The sequence below is a fragment of the Photinus pyralis genome, unplaced genomic scaffold (genome assembly GCF_008802855.1).
Source record: "Photinus pyralis isolate 1611_PpyrPB1 unplaced genomic scaffold, Ppyr1.3 Ppyr1.4_LG5, whole genome shotgun sequence".
NCBI classification, from domain to species: Eukaryota; Metazoa; Arthropoda; class Insecta; order Coleoptera; family Lampyridae; genus Photinus; species Photinus pyralis.
In genome coordinates, this window is record NW_022170596.1 from 40,300,283 (window position 1) to 40,321,862 (window position 21,580).

Below are 21,580 nucleotides of genomic sequence, written 5' to 3' on the forward strand. Positions count from 1 at the left end.
ACGAGCTGTAAAATAAAACTAAAAGTTCTGGAGGAGGAGGAACGTTTTCCCTAGACGATTATCGATGGAAGAAAAAGTTCAAGTTAAATTTTGCTATTAAAAAAAGTAAGAAGTTGTGTACAAAATAAATCGGATGCAAGTCACGCTGAATGAAAGTTCGACTTATTAAATATGGTGCAATTTCTTCTCGTTCACGGTTTTAACATTATAAAAACAACCAAGGATCACGGTTTTTGTGGCATTTATTATAAGCTCGAATTCGAACTTACTTTTTAATTTGTCCGTGGTCTTTTAATATTTGCTTCGATAGAGATGAAATACTAACTACAAAAGTAGTCATGCTTTATCTGTCAAATTTTGATTTTTCCAAAACGCTTCCAAAAGTGGCGTTGTATCGAAAAAATTGCAATTTTTACTGTGATCTTATTTATAAAAGTACACATTGCAATTTTGCAAAAAATTTTCAACATGTTCTGAAACGACGTCTCTTACCACACAAGCCTTCAAAAGATTTAAAATGTGCACAGTGTAATTGTGCAACGAACAAGAAATCAATTTTCAGTAGACATCTGTTAACTCGCAATACTTCCAAATATTTAAAGTGCGCACAGTGTGATGCTTAAAAATACGCAATATCTACATATCTTAACCCACACTTTTAAATATTTAAAATGTGCACAGTGTGAATTAGCAACACATCAACACCATGTCCTGAAACGGAATCTTTTAACTCACAAAACTTCAAAAAATTTAAAATGTGCACACTGTAATGACATTATATGGTATTATCATAGGCAATGTCAATGTAGTCATATATATGAGGTTCGCCGGGATAGGCAATACAATGTTCTTCTGATCTGCTATTATCTATACAAATAAAATTGAATGTTTGTCTGCCTGTGTGTCTCTTATGCCTACTTAAATCGTTCATCCGATTGCGATGAAACATTTGGGAAGGGTTGAAACATTTGTGAGTTAGTAAAAGACTTTTCGAAATTTCCACGGGAACGGGAAGAAAGGGATTTTAGGTTCTTCAGTCGGAAAGAGACTTAGCATTTAGAACGTGGGTTTCTTTAAAGGTGTACTCTGAAAGAAATTCCCGAAGTTTCTACGGCAACTGGGAAATTTCGCAAAGGCGGTCCGAAGTTCGCCGGGACTGCTAGTTTCATATAATTAAAACAAGAATTTTCTGAACAGTCGGCTTTTTACCATTGCTCGATGCATCAGGTACAAACGGATTTTTGCCAATTTGATATTCAAACACTTAATGCTAAAACGGAAATTAATTAAAATTTGGCAAGTTGTTCCTTACAGTAACTTTTCGCAAACAATACCCCAAGAAAAAGGCACAGAGAGAGAAATGTTTGATATTGATACAATTTTTAGAAGGAAAACAAAACGTGAGAAGGGCCTATCAATCATTTCTACGCCTTTTTGCCTTCCTGTTATCCCAATTTCAATGTTTACAGGTAAAATTTGTAATTGTGTATTAATCAAAAAAAATATCTCGTATGAAGCACACTTTACGGGTTACACTGTATGTGTTGAATATGTCAAAACAAATTCGTATATACAGAGTGTCACACGACGAACGCCTAAAAACGACGCGACGGGTCGAAATATTTTGAAAATTTGACAGTATATCTACACTAATGTCCGGTTATACCAAAAGTTGATAACAACTTGCTTATTTTAAAATTGGTAACTGTTTTTAATTATCTTAATTTTTTTAAAAATGTATTATTTTTACTAATGCACCTTTTACTCATTTTTGAGTGGCGTTAAACGCTTCTGGGGTAGGTGGAAGGACAAGGAGAATACTTTAGAAATCGACATTAATACCTTGTACATTACGTGATGGTCGGATACAGAGTTTTATTATGCATCGATTTCCAATCATATTCTTTCTAAATCTATTCCAAACGGTTTTTTTGTTAATAAAAATTTCATATTAAATCCGATGGAAGTTTATTCATATTATTTTGTTTCCATGTTCTAATTTCGAAAAACATACGCTTCTGTATCTGCTAAAAATCGCATTAAAATCTAAACAAGTATAAATTGTGCACAAATCAGTCGTAGGTGAAAAACATAATTACAATTAATTAATAACTCATTAGTGAAGACAGAAGCGATACTCCATGTCAGGTAATGGTTGAAGGTCAATTTAAAAAGTCACTACCTTCAACCCGCATCAAAAAATCCGATAGCCCAACCGAAATTCTGAAAACTCAAAGACGGCCTGATACATTATATTATGAGAAACCGATGCGGACGTACCTAAAAAGTTCAGTTCAGCTTGATACGACTTCCTTTGCCCACCATTTTTTTGAATTTTTAGTCTCATGGTTGCTAAACCGGATGCTTTTTGAAATATGAGGCATGATTATTGATTCTGTCGAATTAAAGCCGACTTAATAATTAAAAGCTTTATAATAATCCGCTAGTAAAAAGAAAAAGGGTCCTATTGCAAAAATTAATTTTTTCACAACTAGAAACTATGATTTCAATTGAATGTCTTATCCCAAAACGTAGGCCTAATTGAGATCTGTCTCGCATTACGCATACAATTCAACGGGCACAATACTACAAATCTGAAAAATTTCATTAAAATAGGATTAAGCAGTCGAGTGAATAAAATTATTATTTGAATTTTTTGACAATACATTTCCGAATTTCAACTACTTGAATTTTTCCAAATAAAATGTTCATCGACCTTTACAATAAGGCAATATTCACGATGAATAAAACCATAACAAATTTAAAAAAATTCTAATATCCGGCCACCGGTTGTGTTGTACAACGATATTTTCAGTTATTTCCTAGAATAAATTACTGGGTGGGTATTAGGAAACACCTGACGGCAGTTGCATGTAATTTTGCAGAATGTATGGCCGTGTAACTGCTTACTTTTGATATGTAAAAACTTCCACATTATATCATTTCTCAAACACGCGTGCACCGGTACATTTATTTCAAAATTACTTATTAATGCCGCTTAGCCCATCATTGAAGTCTCCACGTTTTCCTAATAGGTATAAACGCTGTAGTTGTTTATATGAGTTTTGGTATCGGAAAGTTGTACGAGCGTAGGTGGAGTGGACGGGGGTGGATGCGTCGCAATACACATAGTGCATATGTAACCGTATGTGAGTGACGAGAAGCGATCCCGATGTGACTTTCATTTTCATTCGTTATTGATCGCCCGTGTACTGACTATTAGATCTGCGCCAAATAGGAGCCGGTGTGTAAATCTAGGATTATGAATGAAATTTGATAATAAACGTGGGCGATAGGGTATTTTTCATCGAATCGATCGATAATTAAGTGGTTGTACAGTGAAATGGAAATTACGGCGCAATGGAGCTTGCAAGCTATCGAGGCGAAAGCGATTTTTTAGTCTAATTTTAGATTCCATTTTCCATTTATTGATTTTAGTTGCTTTGTTTCAAGACAATTTGAGAGTTTCTTAAAGTTTCTTCTAAAGTTCTTTTGTGTAAAACCAGATTACTTTTTTAATTTCTTGTTATTGAATCTACAAAGTCGATTAAATTACAAAACATGAAGTATTTTTTTCTCGGGACTTCAATGATCAAATCCGAAACAAATGAGTATTTTATTATTGAGATATTTAACGAATAATGCTGTCCACTCTACTCTATCAAAATATGTATTACATATTTCCATGGACGGCCATGGGAAAACACTACAGGCTGCCTCACCACTGAGCCTACGTAAATTGCATAATGAGATTTCGAGCATTCACCTTAAGATCCAGTTTTATTCAAATTTTTTATGTACCTATACACTTCCTTTTTGACACCCTATATATTTTAAAGCTTTTCAAAATGCGAGACATTTAAAATTTTGAAATTAAATGTATCCGCGAGTTATGATTCCCAAATTTGATCACAATGCAACTGAAAAATTTTAAAAGATATTAATCCATGAACCCTTTGAATTATTACATCTAGTAAGCGCGTTCTCTTTTCTTGAACCTTGAATATTAAGTGTTAGCAAACTCTAAAACTGAGCATTCGAATTATTTCGTAATGCAAAATTTCTTTTAAATTTGAATTGCTTTGAAATGCTATGAACTATAATAAGAAATATCTTCAAATATCGTGATATTATGGGAGAATTGAAATAACCAACTTTCAGGAAAGTCGTGCAATTTGGATATATGCTTTTCTATATTATTCAATTATAGATTTTCGGTAACAATTTTAAATCCTAGAACATTTGAATTTCCTTTTGTTGATTTTGTTGAATTTTGATTTTTTTTTCTAAAAATTCTAAACATTCACGATAATCAAGTAGGAGAATTAAAATCGGGACACCCTGTATATGTGATTATTTCAGTTTATTGACTGTAAATCGCGGGGTTATTCACGAAAAAGCATGGAGTTGGTTTACTTCATTTGAGTTTGTATTTCCGTGTATTAGTGTTTTCTTTTAGAATGGATGTGCGTATTTTCGGCCTACGTTGTTCTTTCGAAGCCGGCGTTATCTAATCTAATTGTGATTGGCGTATTATTTGTAAATATCGGAAGAAGGAGATTATTATTTGATAGAAGTGGTTAAATACAGTATTTATAGTACTCGGAAATTTAATCTTTCCTCGTCAGTAATGTGTCATTCTCCTGACTTTTATGTAAACTATTGTTGAAAAACTGCAGAACAGAAAAACAGACATTACTGCATACTTCCAGTGTACGTTAATTTCCTTAATTCGAGTATCGGAGAAAATATACAAGATACCGAAAAAAGTTTTTTACAAAAGTTTTGGGGTTCTTTAATGTATACTAGGCATGTAATAATTTGAATTATACAAGGTTGGTTATAAAGGCGTGGCACACTAAAATTGCATCTTTTTAATGGAACGCCCTGGATATTGATATATCAATTCTTCTCAAAATTTTAAGAAAAATTTGTAAAAAGCATAATGCTCTTAAATTCAATCGTTTCGGAGTTATCGAGTTTTGAAAATTCACCCTATTGTTTTAAAATTATTAAATGAAGAACAACAATAATAATGAATGAAAACAGGAATTCCTTTTTGGCGTTGTTCTAAAAAGATCCGATTGTGATATTTGTTATGATTGTTCATCATTAATTATTGCTCTTCATTCAACATTTCAATCATTCAATACATTTGAAAATACCAGCGTTTATTTTCAAAAGTCGATTACCCGAAAACGCTTGAATTTGGGTACAATAGGTTTCTTACAAATTTTGCTTAAAAATGAAAGAAGAATTGTAATATCGAATAATATATAGCGTGCTCCATTAAATAAAATGCAATTTTGGTGTACCACATGTTTATGACCAACCCTGTATAATTAAAATTATGACTGCCTAGTACCTAGACATTTAAAAACCTCAATTTTTTCGATATCTGGTATATTTTCCCCGATAATCGACCATTTCCAAACTTATCAGCTCTGTACCTCGCTCTGTACATTTTAGGCAACAGTTCAGCCATTCGACAATGTTAGTTTTTCATTTAGACAACTGTTATGTCCAATGGGTGAAACAAACCAAACTTTTGGTGCTAGAAATGTTAGAAGTTCAAAGATTGTAAGTCAGGGGCGTCATTAGGTTTATCCATAGGGGGGGCGCAGCTTCAGTGCCGAAAAAAGAAATGGCGTTTTAAGCTCTTTCATGAGCGTACCTGAGTAAATTCAAAAATTAGATAGAATAAAAAGAAACGAATATATTCATTACATTAAAGGTAGGTGCAAAACAGCTAAATGAGGAATTGGAATTTGTGAAATCTAAGTAGGGTACTTCCTAATACTAAATACACGACATGCCAAATGCAGTCAATAAGCTACTTATGTAAATTTTATGCCGCAAAACTGAATTAGGTACCTAACTGTTTACGTCAATTGTCATGTTGTAAAATTTTTGAAAAAAAGCCCGCTCGCTATGCTTCTAATCCTATCTTTGTTACTGGAGATAAATCGCAAACTTGCTGCATTCCAAAGTTGTACATAGTTATTTTACGCAATTGATTCAATATTATTTTCAATTGTGAGTAAAAACTATCTTGATAGTGAAGCGGATCTAATGCCGTTCCTCTGTTGCACGGTTTGGAACCACAACAAAATTCTTGATCTTTAAACATTATTCTGCGTTATCTTAGTGGACACATAACACATCTCCGGGGGCTGTAGCAAAGAGCGTACTAAAAAGACGTTGAAATGGAAAGCCTTGTGTAAAAACGAATGAGCGAATTTAACAATTTGATAAATAGTCAACAATAAAACCGCAAAAATAAACCTAACTTCATTGTAAACTATCCCCACATAGGTAGAAACCCTATAAACACAACAGGACTCCTTTCTGTGAACACGTTACAAAATTACACTAAATCCGCACACATAAAGATGCACAGATCTGATCGTTAAAGTTTGAAATTGCAAATAACGCTTCGGGCAATTTGAAAAAGTTGTTTCGCGTTAATAATATATCATTTAATTATTATAGATATTAATTAATATATTTATAAAAGTCGTAATTACATTCAGTAGAGTGTAAATTTCCATACGCAAATCAAGAAACGTTAATTTATGTGGCCAGAAACATCCTCGAATTAATTAAAACACGATAGGACCCGAAATTGGACCTGTCACAACCGTGGGCTAATTGTAATATTTTGCTAAATAAATCGCACCACTCATTTTTAATTGAAAATGATAGAAGACAATGATTTTGATTAAATAATAACAATAATTTGTCTCCATACGCGATGTTTTAAATCGTTATTCCTGCAATTAGCTTTAAAGGAGATTTAAGGCGCATTTCATATTACGTGTATGCTAGCAATGTTTTATTGTTGTAATTGAAGTGCAAAAGCGGCTATATTTCTGAAAAAATCTGAATTTACAGAGGGGCTGTACAAAAATTGTCACGTGACACAATTACATCTGACAGAGATTTAAAGCAGTGTCCATTTCGGTTACATTTTCTCCGTACACTTTCGCATCACTTTTCTTATATAGAAATTTGTTGAGTTATCACGGTCTTCGAATTCGTCCCTTTTAGTATATCAAACGTCTCAACAACATTGATAGAGGTTTCCCCGGCTCGCATTAACAAACTTCGAAAGCACGTTTTGAAATTTTTTTCGCCTGCTAATTCCTTGCAACAAGAATGCCGAATTTCTTCCCTAGATAAACACCTTAAGTAGATTGTAAATCACAAACTTCAAAGAAATTTAAGGGAGAAGTTTATGACTAACTAACAATCCGCTAATGCGCTTGTAACAAAACTTATTATCTTGCTAGCCTTGGCTAACTTTGCAGATGTCTACGCGCAGCAACATTTTAAAATGTGAAAATTTATCGTAACGAAAATATTAGAAGAATCCGTCCGACCATAACTAAAATTAAAAGTAGACGATTTTTTAAATCGATGATGTAATACTGAATCTCTCACTTTTGATTCCTAAAAACTTTACTTTCGCAACCCTTAACACTCATTTCCTGATTTTATTTCAGGTGATTTACTAATTCGTTCAAGACGGAAAACAAGAAAAATACTCAAGATAGATTTTCGATGGCGATAATTCAAAATCGCTGGCTGGTCGATATGCTATCCAACATACCCCATACGGAAGAATAGACCAATTGAGCAAAAATATGACATCGAGACGTTTCCTCTACAAGATTACTAGCTAAATATGACAAATGAAGCAGCCTTATCCCCAAGTGTTAACCAAAAAGAGTTGCAGAATTCATTTCTTGATCATCAACATATGAGTCCATTTTGCTGCGCTTACTGGAATAGCAGGTCACGTATTTTGGACAACCTTCGGTCGAAATGCTGATCAAGACCCAATAACACCAGATGCGCATCTTTCATCTCTTAAAATTTGTGTTTCGTTACATAGTAGAAACTTTTGTGTAGTCACAAGGTCATGAACTTGACCAATATCGCGGCCTTGGATTCTGGGCCAATATCGTGACCCTGAACTTTAGTCAACGGTCTTGGCCTTGGGTTTTAGTTGAAGGTCGTGGCCTTGGTGATGGCTTTGGATTTTGGGCCAAGATCGTGGAATTGGATTTTGGATCAAAATTAAGGCGTAACTTTGCTTTGTGGTGCGAGGTCCTGCTATGGGATTTTCACGACGGATGAACACTTTAGGAGATAGCGTTTTGATGCCAAACGGGTTTATCTGAACACGGAATATTCTTTGCCTTAATGTCAATTAACTATATTTCAAAGTCTATCAAAATCAGCAAAAAGGGAGGTGAGCTAATTTAAATATTTCTTTTGAAATTAGACTTTGAGTTTGATTAATTAATTTTGATGGAGCGGTAGAGAACAAAGAGAGAGAGAGATACGATATTGCACTTCATGGATCATGCCGAATAAAAGCAAAACCGCAATCAAAAGGCAGATCAAACCGCCTATTTCGCTTAATTGAATAAGTCCTGAAGAAATTGTACAGAAATTATCATCCAATTTCTAATTAATTTTAAAATCTTTCTGCCTCTCTAGTAATTCCCTATTTCAATCGTTCGTTTGTGTACTTTGGGATAGCCTGAAAAAAACTGTATATAAGGTGCTAATGGGAACCGTCCATTTCCGACCGTTTAAGCTCGCGTTTAAGCTAGGGAAAATGAAAACGAAATTTCACATTTTCTAATATTTCCGCTCCCATACTTTTTCTTGGCACGTATGTACTACCGATGGGTCCTCTGAACCTGCTCTTGCTCAACAACAATATGATTCGATTGGATCCTTGGGACCCATCGGTAGTAGTGGAGGGTTAATCTAAAATGGCCGATTTATGAACTTTGTGCTTTCCCTTCGCTGACTACCTACATACACGTGTAAAACATTTCTTTTGAAATAGATATAATCGAAGGTAGGTAGGTATAATGCTAAAAATACAAAACTAATGTCTAAAAATCGACAGCAATTTAAGCTGAAGTGGAATTACTACGACTCTGGTGGTGCGTAGGGGAGTATTTTGATATAGGACACTTGGGGTCGGAAATCTAAAATAAGGGTGCCAGAGCCAAATTTACCTTCTGGAATTTCGCGCCTGTAGGTAGGCAACCCAACCGGCCGGCGGTGCACACGGAGCGATCTCAGGCGGCGATGTGTGGCTGACACTTGATCAGAATTTTGTTTAAACCCACGAAATCCCGTCTGCAACGACGCGTATCACACTATGGCAATAGTATAATAATAGTTGGCTAGATGTAGGAAGTGCATTGAGAACAACGGTGGCCACGTTGAACACTTGTAAACGTTATTGCTTTTGACTGTCGTTTTCCCTCCTTCCCTCCCATGTCGCTTCCTCGCGCTAACTCGCTCTGCATCGCTCCGCGCGAAACGTCGGTCGGTTGGGTTGCCTACATACAGGCGTGAAATTCCAGAAGATAAATTTGGTTCTGGCGCCCTTATTTTAGATTTCCGACCCCAAGTGTCCTATATCAAAATACTCCCCTAGGCACCCCCTATACGCTCCCAAACGGTGGCAGGTACTATAGGAATCACCCTGTAGATTATTTTCCATTTGGACAAAATCGCTCCGTACATTTTCCAAATAGGTGCATTTTTAATTCGTGGTTGCTATGGAAGACCACTAATATACAAATCTTGTCAAAATAAGAGTGATCTGGTATCTTGCCTACATTTGTTTACACGGTTATCCTACATCCAGACTTCTTTATCACGAGTTACTCTACGTCAAAGGTAACAAGAAATTTGTTAGGGGAAACAAAAGGTTTGTTGAACGTCTAGAGCAAATCATACAATCAAACTACGACATTTTCTTCCCATCGTTCTATTTGATTACGTATTCCCCCGGATGTGAAATGTCTCCAATTCTTTTACAGCACCATATGAAGTGGTAAACAATTTTGAAAAGTAGTGGTAAGCATTAACCACATTTCAAAGACAAAGAGGGTTGGTGCTGTATCATTTATTTTTTGCCGTAACCTAAATAAACCTCAAAGCAATACTTTCCCTTCAATCCACTTCCACCGAGTTATAACAAGGGAATTAAATTCATTTACATTATTTTACTACCTGAAATTTTTTTCCGCGGCGCTACGTGTGAAATACGTTTTTTCGACTACAGCCAACTTTGATTAAGTCGTAAATGACGTAAATTTTCCTCAATTGCTTGCAACAAGGGCTTTTCTACGTGATGTAGGTAAAAATTAATTTCGAAGTAATTAAAATTTTGTGATTGTCAGTAAAAATTAATAGTGTATGACGGCGTTGAGCTAAAGCTTTAAACATCCAAAGCAACCCTGGAGCCGTTTTATGCACACGCACACATTCGCACAGCTGTAAATTGGGTCGGTCCATGTCACACGCACCGTAGGGTAGGTTCGCTTACTACCCCGCGACATGCGTCATGACTCCATGGAACTGTAATGCTGCAAGTTCGGTATAGCATCCCGTATTCAGTCTGCTTTAAAATTATTCTTTTCATTGGAAAAGCACGATCAATACTAAAGCTTTTAAAGAGTAAAGCATACAGGTGCTGGTACAATATTTCATTACATTTTTTTTAATTTCCACAAAAATTTGCACGTAGATAAACTTAAGGGAAGTTTCACGAACTTTTATTTATAGATATCACACAATAAAAAAAATTCACCCCACTCGACTACCTTTTTCTCTAAATTCGGCGCTATTTTTAAATCCGCCGACTAAATTTAGATCATGCTTAATTCCGCAATGAGAGGCGTAGGTATATAGTTTACAAACGCGAGAGAGGCTTTACTTGTTGTTCGAACAACCCCCAATTGAAATTGATAAGAAATACCTGCCAATTCGACACCTAATGTAGATGAGTAAATACATGAGGGGGTTCACCGCACTGAATTTTACAAGGGTTGGGGAGGGCAACACACCCTGAGGATAATTTCATAATTAGTGTTCATGTTCTGGTTTACACCTTATAAACGGCCCACCTTCTCACTGATGGTGAAAGTTCTCGTTTTTAGATTTCCTCGTTGCATTTTGCACTCTTCTGTCTCAATAACATTTTCCACAGTAGACTGTTTAATTTTTCTCAGTATATCGGTAGCTTCTACGAGTATCAACTATAGGTAGTTAGTTAAGGGATGAAAATCAATACATGGCGTGAAATGACTTCGGGAAAAAACCCAATCTTTGTCATACTTATAAGAACGAGAAGTCCACGGTTTGATGATTCAAAGTGAAAATGCGATGACAAACTCATGGGAGGTGAGCGTGAGGTACGAAACCTCGATATCATGTGCTATCATCGATAAATGCGCACTTTTCCTAAATCACAATCTAAAGTGGAATAGTGTACGTAATTGATTGAGATACCCAAATATCAACAAAAAAATCTGCTGTTTTTTTAATCATTTTCAAACATTTAGTAATTTATTATATTATGCAAGACAATAAAGGGATATTTTAACCATTGAGTGAATGATGTTAATTCACGAGATGGTTAGTTTCCCTTTATAGTCGTGTATAATACAAAAATTTATTTTATAGCAGAAGCCATATAAATCATTGTAAAGCTTCTGATAATTCTGAATTTAATTTAAAAACGTCAAAAATGGGAAGCTTAGGTTCTGCCGTCGCGATCGTTTCCATAGAAACAGAATTATCAAATGTTCTCAACGTCATTTTATATCGTGCATTTGCAATAAGAATGACAGATGTTATTAGAATGCACAATCATTTGTTTCACTTTATCTACCCTTACGGTTAAAGTGATCACTTTATCTATCCTTACGGTTAAAAAACGGCTTAGCCTACTCATTCACACCTATTTAAATGTCAATTTAACATATGATATAAAACGAGGTATAAAATAAAAGAATAAATTCGACTAAGTGTTTTAAAAATTACCTACAGAATATGTCAATACTGGAACTGTTGCAGTCCTTAACAAAAAGTTTGTTCTTCTAATCTAGACCGAATTTTCAATTTTTCTAAGCAGAATGTTAGTCAATATATAGATACCGTAAACTGCAAAACTGCACATTTAGCCTAATCTCTATATACAGGGGTACATTAAAAAAATGTATTTATTGAATATCTTTATAGCCCGAGGTGTAATTCTTTTATTGATCGTGAAAAAATGTTTCAGATTTGCTCATTTAACCAACAACGTAGTTGGAATAATAAGGTTAGCAATAGCTCCGACTTCACTTTGTACACACTGTGTCCAAGATAAGGGTGTCATCATAGGGATACCGAAACCATTGCGGATCCGATGATGGTCAAATTAGAGAAAAGATGACGGCATGCTTTAAAGAAAACCAGAAAATCCCGGTTACTTGTAAAGATATTCAGAAAAACCAAACTTTGCCAATTTCGATTTAATTTTCTTCTGATGTTAATTCAGGTACAGAAAAATAGATATCACTTTCTAATTGCCACTTTTTGAGCTGTATAAGACACCATTAAAAGATTTCCAATCCAATGTTTAGTTCTGGAGAAATCATTATCAACTTTAGTTTTTTTTAATTTTCCCTCGAATGTCCCGTAAAAAAGTAAATGTATTGAATAGCATTTTTATCACGAATATAGCGATATACGGAATACACAAAAAAATAAAAGAGGGCAATTGTTGGTTTCAACAGGACGGTGCACCCGCGCACAACACCCTAACCGTGCGAGAATAGGTACCTATGGGACAAATTTCTTGGAAAATGGAAAATTTCTCGGATAGATATTCTCGCACGATTACGCCCGTTGAAACCAACAAATTCCAACTTTTGTATTTTTCTGTGTGCCATACATCGTTGTATTCTAGGTTGTCTAACCAAAATTAGTAGTTTATTATTATAGTTTATACTTGCTTTGCGGACCATATACAAAAATAAGGTTGTTGATAATTTCTCCCAAATAAAACGTTGTATTATTATATTGAAATACTCGGAAGTAATCGGAATTTTATGGTTTTTTTAAAAGTATGATGGTAAGTCTCATGATAGACATTCTTATCTTGGACAGTTTTAATTTTCATTGTTTTGTTGCCTCGAATAGATTTTGTTTTTTTTAATTCATCACAGCCTACTTGATTAATATATAAAAGCCGTTGATGTAACTGGTATCTTATGCTATGATAGCTCATTGAAAAGAGAATTAAAAAATCTATCACATCTAAAAATCCAATATAGCGCCTATTTAACTTTAGGAAGTTGGTAAATGTTCCTCAAAAGTAGCCATCTTGAATTTTTTTAACATCAATTCTAAATGAAGCGTAACAGTAACTTTTATATAAAACTTTTTTTATATCTTATACCTCATCTTATACTTTCGATGATAAGACATCAAAAGAAACGTCAAATGACCAATTTTTCGAGCCTATTCGACATTTTGAATAAAATTACTTTCTTACTTGTTATAAGGATATAACGCAGCGCCCATGTTTAATGTTTAAACTTCGTCATTTTTTCTATTTATGAAGATATTCCTACGCTTTTATTATAAAGATGCTTGTCTCATTGTCCATATAGCTATTCGGGAAGTACTGGTCTGTGCATGGAAAATGCGCTAAAGTTAGGAACTTCGCAAATAAATTCGCTTCCAAAAACTCCCTCCCAAATTGGCAGTAAGCCCTTGTCGTGGCTTTGGTGAACTGCAAGGGATTTCAGAATTGAATAACTGACGATAGTTATCAGTTGCTCCCTAGATGTCTTAGGGGAGAGCTTTTTGGAAGACAACCTTACCATCAGTTCTCTTCGATAAGAATTGTCCTTAGGGGTAAATAGGTTTGCTTTGGATGCATTTTTTTTTTGGAAACGAATTTAACTGAAAAACCGTCTTGGAGATGAATATTTTTTTAATTTTTATTCATCGACGCAGACCTGAGCTAATGAAGAGAAAGAGATTTAGCTACAAATCGCAAAGATACTATTTTGGAACAGAGACTCGTTATACAGTAGTAGTAACAAGTCTCTGTTTTGGAATAGAATTTTCTCGCGCTCATTGCAGCGTATATAACAATTTGTACTCAACGAAAAGACAAATTGTAAAATAAAAACGGAGCTTAGGGACGTATTCCAGTTATAAATGCTCTTGATGAACGCATTGTTGACAGATATTTACTTCATGCATCTCATTAAATGAGTTTGTAGTCATTAATCATCAAACATAACAGTTCCAGTGTTAATGACAATTGACAGTTGCTCCCCAGCTACATTATTTTGTTTACGCTGGAAAATAAATTGGCACAAACAAATATTTCTTCTAAAAGTCTACCAACCACCACCCGCCACCACCAAAACAAAAGATTACAACACAAAAATAAGACTAACCTTTTTCTCCGTGAGCTTCTCGCACCTCCGCTGCTTGCAGATTTGGTGACTTTTATCGTTTCTGCACGGTGCACAATCACCACAATTGTCTTTCCTTTGGCATCCGATGCATTCGCCGCACCGTTTCCGCTTCTTCTTGACTTGCTTGTCGGCATTTCCACCACTTATCTCGTCGGCTTCCATGCCACTACCCCCGGTGAGAACGTGATGGGACGACTTGAATCCCGCGGTACTAGAAATGGACGCGACCTGTCCGGAATTTTCCGAGCCCATATCCATGTTACTCGACGCACCATCACTTTCCGCCGAACTCTCTAAACTCGAAGCGCGAAGTTTTCTGCGCTCTTTTTTGCGAAAATCGTTCCTCGTCGGCGAGTCCATTGTCGTATTCATACCGTTCAATTTTTTATCGAGTCCGTTATACATGCCGTTATTGTCTAAGACGGTAGACATGGGATTTTGAAATTGGGAATGGTGTAGAGCTACGTTCTGGATTTTTAAGTCGGACTCCTGTAAGGTACCCAATTTTAGGTCCGTTACATTCGCCGGTTCCGATTTTAACACCGTCACTACCGTTGGAGTCGTGATTATTTGATTATTCTGGAGTATGGCACCATTTTGAGTAGGGAATATTGTGGCAGAATGTATTGTGTTGTTTAAGGTGGTGAGACTAGTTGTTGGGTGGGTGTATAACTGAATGTGGCGTTCATCTAAAAACTGTTGCTGGATGGACGGGATTTCTCTCGCTTGTATCGGCGCCGGAACCAGAGGGTAATTACGGGTATTAACTGCACTTAGGGTATGAAAACTGGAATTAAGAGGCGTGAGGTGCCCACCTGGACTAGAATTTGGGGAGACTGGTGTGAGATTAGTTAGTGTGGTTAAGGTAGGCTCACTGCTGGTAACTACGGTACCTTCGTTAAAAGTCTGAAATTGCGACTGAAAGGAAGGAAGCTTTGGTACACCGTTTTGTGAAAAAGCGTCTGCGAACGTACTGATAGGCGCTGAAGGCGTAAAACGTAGAGATTCTTGCGATGTCGAGTCGATCGGCTTTGATTCCCAAGGTCTGTACTGAGGCTGAGATGAAATGACGGAAAGGCCATTCTCGGATCTATCTAACAGTCTGGTTTCTCCGTAGTAGTCCCAGCTCGATATATCCAGTAATCTCGCATCAGTAAACAATCGATCTGAACCAAAACCCGCGCCGCCGTCCAAATCGCCGGAGAACGTCGAAAATGGCGGCAGGTGAGAACCCGGCACATCCTGCACCGTGGAGCTTGGCGTTGCCGATGTTGGTGGATACGATTGCGCCAGGTTATACCCGGAGCCTAGATTCTCCGGGTCCTGGCTCAAAGTTTCGCTCATCCTACCATCACGTTTTCAACCTCATTTTGAGCAATTTATCTCCGTTTTTTGACTTTACGCACTAATTATAACAGAACTTAAGTTATTGTCATTTTCATCCTGAATTTCGCTGAGATACGTTATGTGAAGCCGTGGAGAAGAAAGTAGTAAATAATTCAGCCTTATATTTGTACTTTTCGGATTTTGTACTATGAGTTTAAATGTGAGTTTCATATAAAAATAACGTCTCTTGCCACTTTAACCTCTCGTATAAAAATATCTGGAAAATAAAAACTTTTTTAGTCATTTTGAATTGGGCTTTTTGTGTTTATAGTACAGGGTGTCCCAATTGCGATGTTCCGTACATCTTTCTACCATAAGTGATAAATCAAAATATCCGAGAATGCAAAAACGGATAAATACGTTTTTCCTATCGAGACATCGGAATGAGTACACCCTCAGAACGTGCAATGGTGGTTGGCAATTACCGTCGCTTGGAAAAGTTTGCCCCCGCCCCCTTCCGTTACTCCAGTTAGAATGTTGGTCAAAATGGTACCACCATTTCCAAGAGAGGACTGCAACGGCGACACCCTAAAGTCTATTTACATCAGTAACTACCCGCTAGTTTTTAATCATCTATGTCTCTAAATAAGAACGGGATTGGTACATTTAAGTAGTTTTGTTTTAGTGTTATATTCACTATACAAGGCGTGTAAAGAGGACCGATTATTACGAGGATTATCATATTGAAAATTAATGCGAATATATCGCGAAACCGAAACGTTTTAAAAATGTGGGGGGTAACACATGTTCCCCTTCATGGTATTTTAATGAAAGGACCCATTGAAATAAATTACTTTGTTCAAACTATAACTTTCCTGGACGACTCCTTTTCAAGATCAGTGGCTGACGGAGGGGGGGGGCGAATTTGATCTGTCATGATATTCTAATTAAAGGTCTCAACAAAACTGTTCTATATCAAAACCACCGCCCTTCTTACTGGCTCTTTATCAAAATAAGGTGGTTGGGGGGAGGGGAAACATGGCGGTCTAATGAAAGGTCTCAATAAAGAAATTAATTTCTAACAACTTCTTCTCTTTGACCCCTTATCGTGGTCGGTTATAATTCATTATACCTTAAGGGCGGATTATCGGAGGAGGGTATTCACAAAAAAAGATGGAAGAAATATATACAATGGTGATGTCAAAACTTACACAAGGAATATCTCGAAAACGGTTTGTCGGAGGAGAGTATACTTACAAGGCAAAATGAATCGTCTGGACGAAAGAGATCTATTGGTGAAGTGGAGGCGAATATCTTGAAAACGAAGTGTCGGAAGAGGGGACTCATAAAGGGCAAGTGGAACGTCTGGACGAGACACATCTACTGCTGATGTCGTAAGGGTGAAAAGATGGTCTGAACCGAGGTCTGAAAGAGACACTTCACCTGACGATGTGAAAACTTCATTGTGAATTTCTCGAAAAAATTTGAGGGGAAAACAATATTTTGGAGAATTTGTCTAAGGACTTGACTCTTCTCGCATTATATAACGTAGATTTTGAATGTGTGTCAAGTGACCATTAAATGTTTATGCGCCCCCTCCCCATTAATCATCTAGCAAAAAAGTACACATCGATAAATATAGCATGCTAGTACCTTATCACCCGACCCAACTATTTATAGAGGTAGATTTGTGCACAATTTATACTTGTTTTAATTCAATTACAGTTCTGGCCACCGAAAAAAAAATATAAAAAAATAATTTATGCGAGACGTTTAGTTAACTAGCAAGTTCCAAAAATGTTTATGAAACGGTTTCTGAGACCCACAAAATGTTTCCAAGAGGACGTTTTTCACTACGGTTTCTGGTAGGGCAGTACTTAGGAAATTTCGAAAAGACAATCAAGAAGGTGCTTTCTGAAGTGTTTAAACATCATGTTAAGAAAATTACAAGCAAGAAAATAAAAAAAACGGACTTTCCGAGAAATTTCTATATGAAACTAGAGGAAAAAGATGAAAAGATCAGAAAGGTTTTCCTAGAAAATTACACAAAGGTTCTGCGAAACTTTGGAATACCTTTAAAATATTATTTCCTCGATTATTCCTAGGCCACAAGTTCAATGGAAATTGCCAAGCTTCGAAAACGATTCCTAAAAAACTTTCCAATAAGAATTTTTAAAGGTTTTTGTTTCTTTAAATTTCTGTGATCTGAGAAATTTCAAATAATTATTCTATTAAAATTTAATAGCGTATTTCTAAGAAAATCCCAAGGAAGTTTTCCAAGAACAATTTTAAAGACCATTTCGAGAGAATATAAACCTTAACGATATATCCCAAATTTGAAATATGCAGTTTTTAAAAAAGGTGGCTTCTAGGACACTTTTTAGAAGTTTCCGAGTATGTTTTCAAAAAGGTTTCTAATATTTCTAGGGTAGGAATTAAAATCTTGGAAGGCGGTTTATTAGCAATTAAGTTTTCTAAAATCTTCCAGGATTCCTAAAACGGGGGTTAACCTTAAAATTATAATACCCCCTCTCCTCCCTCCCGCCATAGTGTGACATCAACTTAATCATTTGAATGGATTTTTTGTTACTTTCTACTATTTGTTGTTTATTTGTTATGTGAATTTTGGATGGAGTGTGTGAAATTAAGGTACGAATGAATGTCCCAAACAATTGATGAAGATCCTCATTTTTCCACAAACATCTGCTTCAGCGACGATTGTAATTTTTCTTCGAACGGGCCAAGCACAATTCTAAGTAGATTTGCCCGCAATTTCCGCAGACATTCAATATTTGGCCAGGTGTCCTCTGAAATCAAATTAGTGGGCCGATATTCCTAGAAGGAGATTTTAACAGGGGAGTTATACCAGAATCCATTACAAGAGCACACACGCAATCTTTGGAAAAAATAAATAAATAAAAATAAATATTCGACTGTATTATTGTCTGTGTACTAATGAAGATCATGTTGAGCTTGACATGTGTAAAATTCATTTGTTTTGCATTTGTTTTGGTTTTTTAAAATTAGCTAATTCAACCTGGCCATCCAAATTTAATTTTGCGGAAAGAGAATTGTGTGGGCTTTAAAATCACTCGATGGAGAGCATATTATAATTTTCAAGTTGCTTAATCATTTCACTTGGTCAAACTGCATTTCTGATGATTTTTCTTCCCAAAAAGGTTTCTAATACAGTATACAGCGTGTAAGAGAATTCCGAGGATAATTCCTACAAAGAAAGTCAAGTTGATGGTTTTTAAGAAATTTCCCAGGAGTTATCGTAAGATTGCGAAGATTTTACTGAAAACACGAACGGTTAAAGAGAGATCAAAAAAATAAAAAATACCGCTTCTTTAAAATCCACAGGGAATCCAAATGACCCCCGAGGCAAAATCCATACTGGCGAAAAAATCTTAAATCAAAATACCCCACTTTTATTAAACACGCTTTTCACTGGTCGGTACTTTTAACTAAAAAACTAAGCTCAAATCTCGGCTCAAATGTTAAGGTAGGTAAGTCTTGGAAAACGTACAATAGCCCAATAGGTACCTATAATATAGTTTTCGCGAATAAAGATATCAAGAAATTGGCTGTTGAAAAGCTAGCGATTATTAATGACAAATTTTGAATAATTTCAATTATTTGTTCCACGCTATAAGCTATTATTAAAATTAAACAAAGAACCAGATCATATCCGTACATTAGAAAAACCTCCGTTTTTATGACCAGTGAAAAGCATAATTAATAATCTTTCCATAAAGGTATAAAGTGGGCTATTTTAATTGAACATTTTTGCTTCAGTATCGATTGTGCTTAAGGGGGCGGTGGGGGTAGTTTAAAAAATAAGTCATTTGGCATTTTTAATTTTTTGATACGAGTATCTCTTTAATAAAAAAAAATTATAGCCATTGTAAGTTGTCAAATGCCACTGTATGTGTATTACATATACTTACTTGTACATAAAATTAAGCATATCTTAAAATCTCGCTTAAAATACTATTACAGTTTGAGACTTTGCATACATATAAGCTTTCCAATGAGTTACAGATGATTAAAAGCGAGTGAGTAGTGTATCGACAAATGGTAATTGTTGTAATCCTCCACCAGAAACACAGGAGGGTGGTACCATTTAGATTTTAAGACCAAGAAACAAAATTTTGCAAGCATAGTATCTAACTGCCAACTACAATTTTTACATGGGATTACTATTTCATGAATTTAATGTACGACGCTTCCAGCATTTTTTCGTTCAAAACTTGAAGGCTTTTAAAATAGACTACCCTATATAGGAACAAAGTTTGGCCAAATTTGTTTCGTGCGAAGAGTCCTTTTTAAAAATAGAAGGGAAATAAAAATAGAAGATGGGCATCACGCATAATGATATTCTCTTCGAGCTTTCGTTAAATACGAGATACTTACATTGAACTGCTTAAATTGAAAAAGACAAAAAGCACCTTTCAATAACGCATTTCCTTGTTCATAAGACGGGTCACGGTCGTAGAGCTTTCGTAACGCAGGCGCAAACTTTCGCGGTCGATCTGGCTAACGTGTATAACGCATACCGAACTTTCCCAATCTCTGTACCAACTCACCCCTTCGTGAAAAACTTTCACTTATTATTGTACATGAAGCTCTACCTGTTACATTAATTGCAATTTTTTCCAATTCGATTTTTCAGTTCAATTTGTATCATGCAAAATCAAAACGCGTCAATTAATCCCATAATTGAATTTGTCGCTTTTCTTTGACAAGAGTTAATACGTATTTAAGATACAATTATAACCCAAGTTAAAATACGCAAATTATCTAAATTGAATTTGTTTAGTCAATTTTGGCCGTCCTTTCAAATCACAATTACAAATTGCCTTATTTGACTAAAAATCCCGCGATCGATAAAACTTGCGAATTTAAACGCGGATGAAAATTTTGGGTATTAGTAATAGGCATCATTCATAATTGCCGCCATGTTGTAATTTCGCCCCGAGCTGTTTTTAATTTTTAATCAACCCCGCAAATTGTCGCCGAACGAAAACTATTAATTAAGCTTTGGCGCTGTCGAAAAACGGTCGAGCTTAATCAACGCGTTTGGTTAACTCTAGGTATAGTTATGACGGGGTGTCATTCGCCATCATCCCCTTCATAAACGCTAAACTGGGAAATATTGCAAATCGACCCGATTCGATTGATTTAACGTCGTATTGTTGTTTATTAAAATTTGGGTAACCCTTACTTAATTTCGATAATTTATGGCATTGGGGGTGTTGATCGAAAATATGGGTTGACGCGGTTGCAAACTGACTAATACGGGTATTTTCCGACGACGGCGATGAACGCAATTGGTCATTGCAATTCGATAATAGACGACTTGCGGGAAGCGTCGCAATATTAAATTTTTCAAATTTGACAGATTGGATTTTTAAGAAAACACGATTCGGGGGTGGCAATGAGTGCACTGAAGCGAAAAAGGGAAGTCAATGGCTCCTTAAATAATTAATAAAGAAAATCGTGATACCACTAACCATGTGTAAACAAAAATAAAACACACACGCACACCGGCACACACGCGTAAAGCGAAATAACGACTGACGCTACGCTTTACGCACAGTTTGCAGCTTTCATGTCTCGCGCTCACATCTGCCATGCTTTGCGCCAATCAGCGTCGCGCTTTGGCAACGTTTTCGGTGGCGCTCGCTAAAAGTCGCTCTATTTATTGTCAGCTTTCGCTTTCATGATTTTCCCAGTTTGTCACTTTTTAGCACGGATCTTGGCCCTTTTATCATAAAAATAGATTTCTTTATGGTATTTACGTGAAAAAAGCTGCTTAGACTTTTATTATATCCATCCACCACGAAGAGAAATTTTCATTCACATTTTTATTACGGACGTAAAATAATTAAACAAAATTATCTTTCCGGACGATCATTAAAAAGCTGTTAAGTTGCCCAGAAGCTTCA

At 35.8% G+C, this 21,580-nt stretch overlaps 1 protein-coding gene across 4 annotated transcripts in view; it reads right to left on the bottom strand.

Moving 5' to 3' along the window:
* Nucleotides 1–21,224, bottom strand: part of LOC116170368 (DNA N6-methyl adenine demethylase) — a 126,589-nt gene extending 105,365 nt beyond the window's left edge. For 2 of the 4 annotated variants that reach the window (XM_031486721.1, XM_031486720.1), the window contains exons 1-2: nucleotides 21,146–21,224; nucleotides 14,283–15,906 (exon numbers count right to left, since the gene is read on the bottom strand). In XM_031486721.1, the coding sequence (XP_031342581.1) occupies nucleotides 14,283–15,647 (1,365 nt within the window). In that variant the 5' untranslated portion in view covers nucleotides 15,648–15,906; nucleotides 21,146–21,224. The remainder of the gene's footprint in view (nucleotides 1–14,282; nucleotides 15,907–21,145) is intronic. The other 2 variants (XM_031486719.1, XM_031486718.1) reach the window with 1 other exon arrangement.
* Between the last annotated feature and the right edge of the window lie 356 nt (nucleotides 21,225–21,580).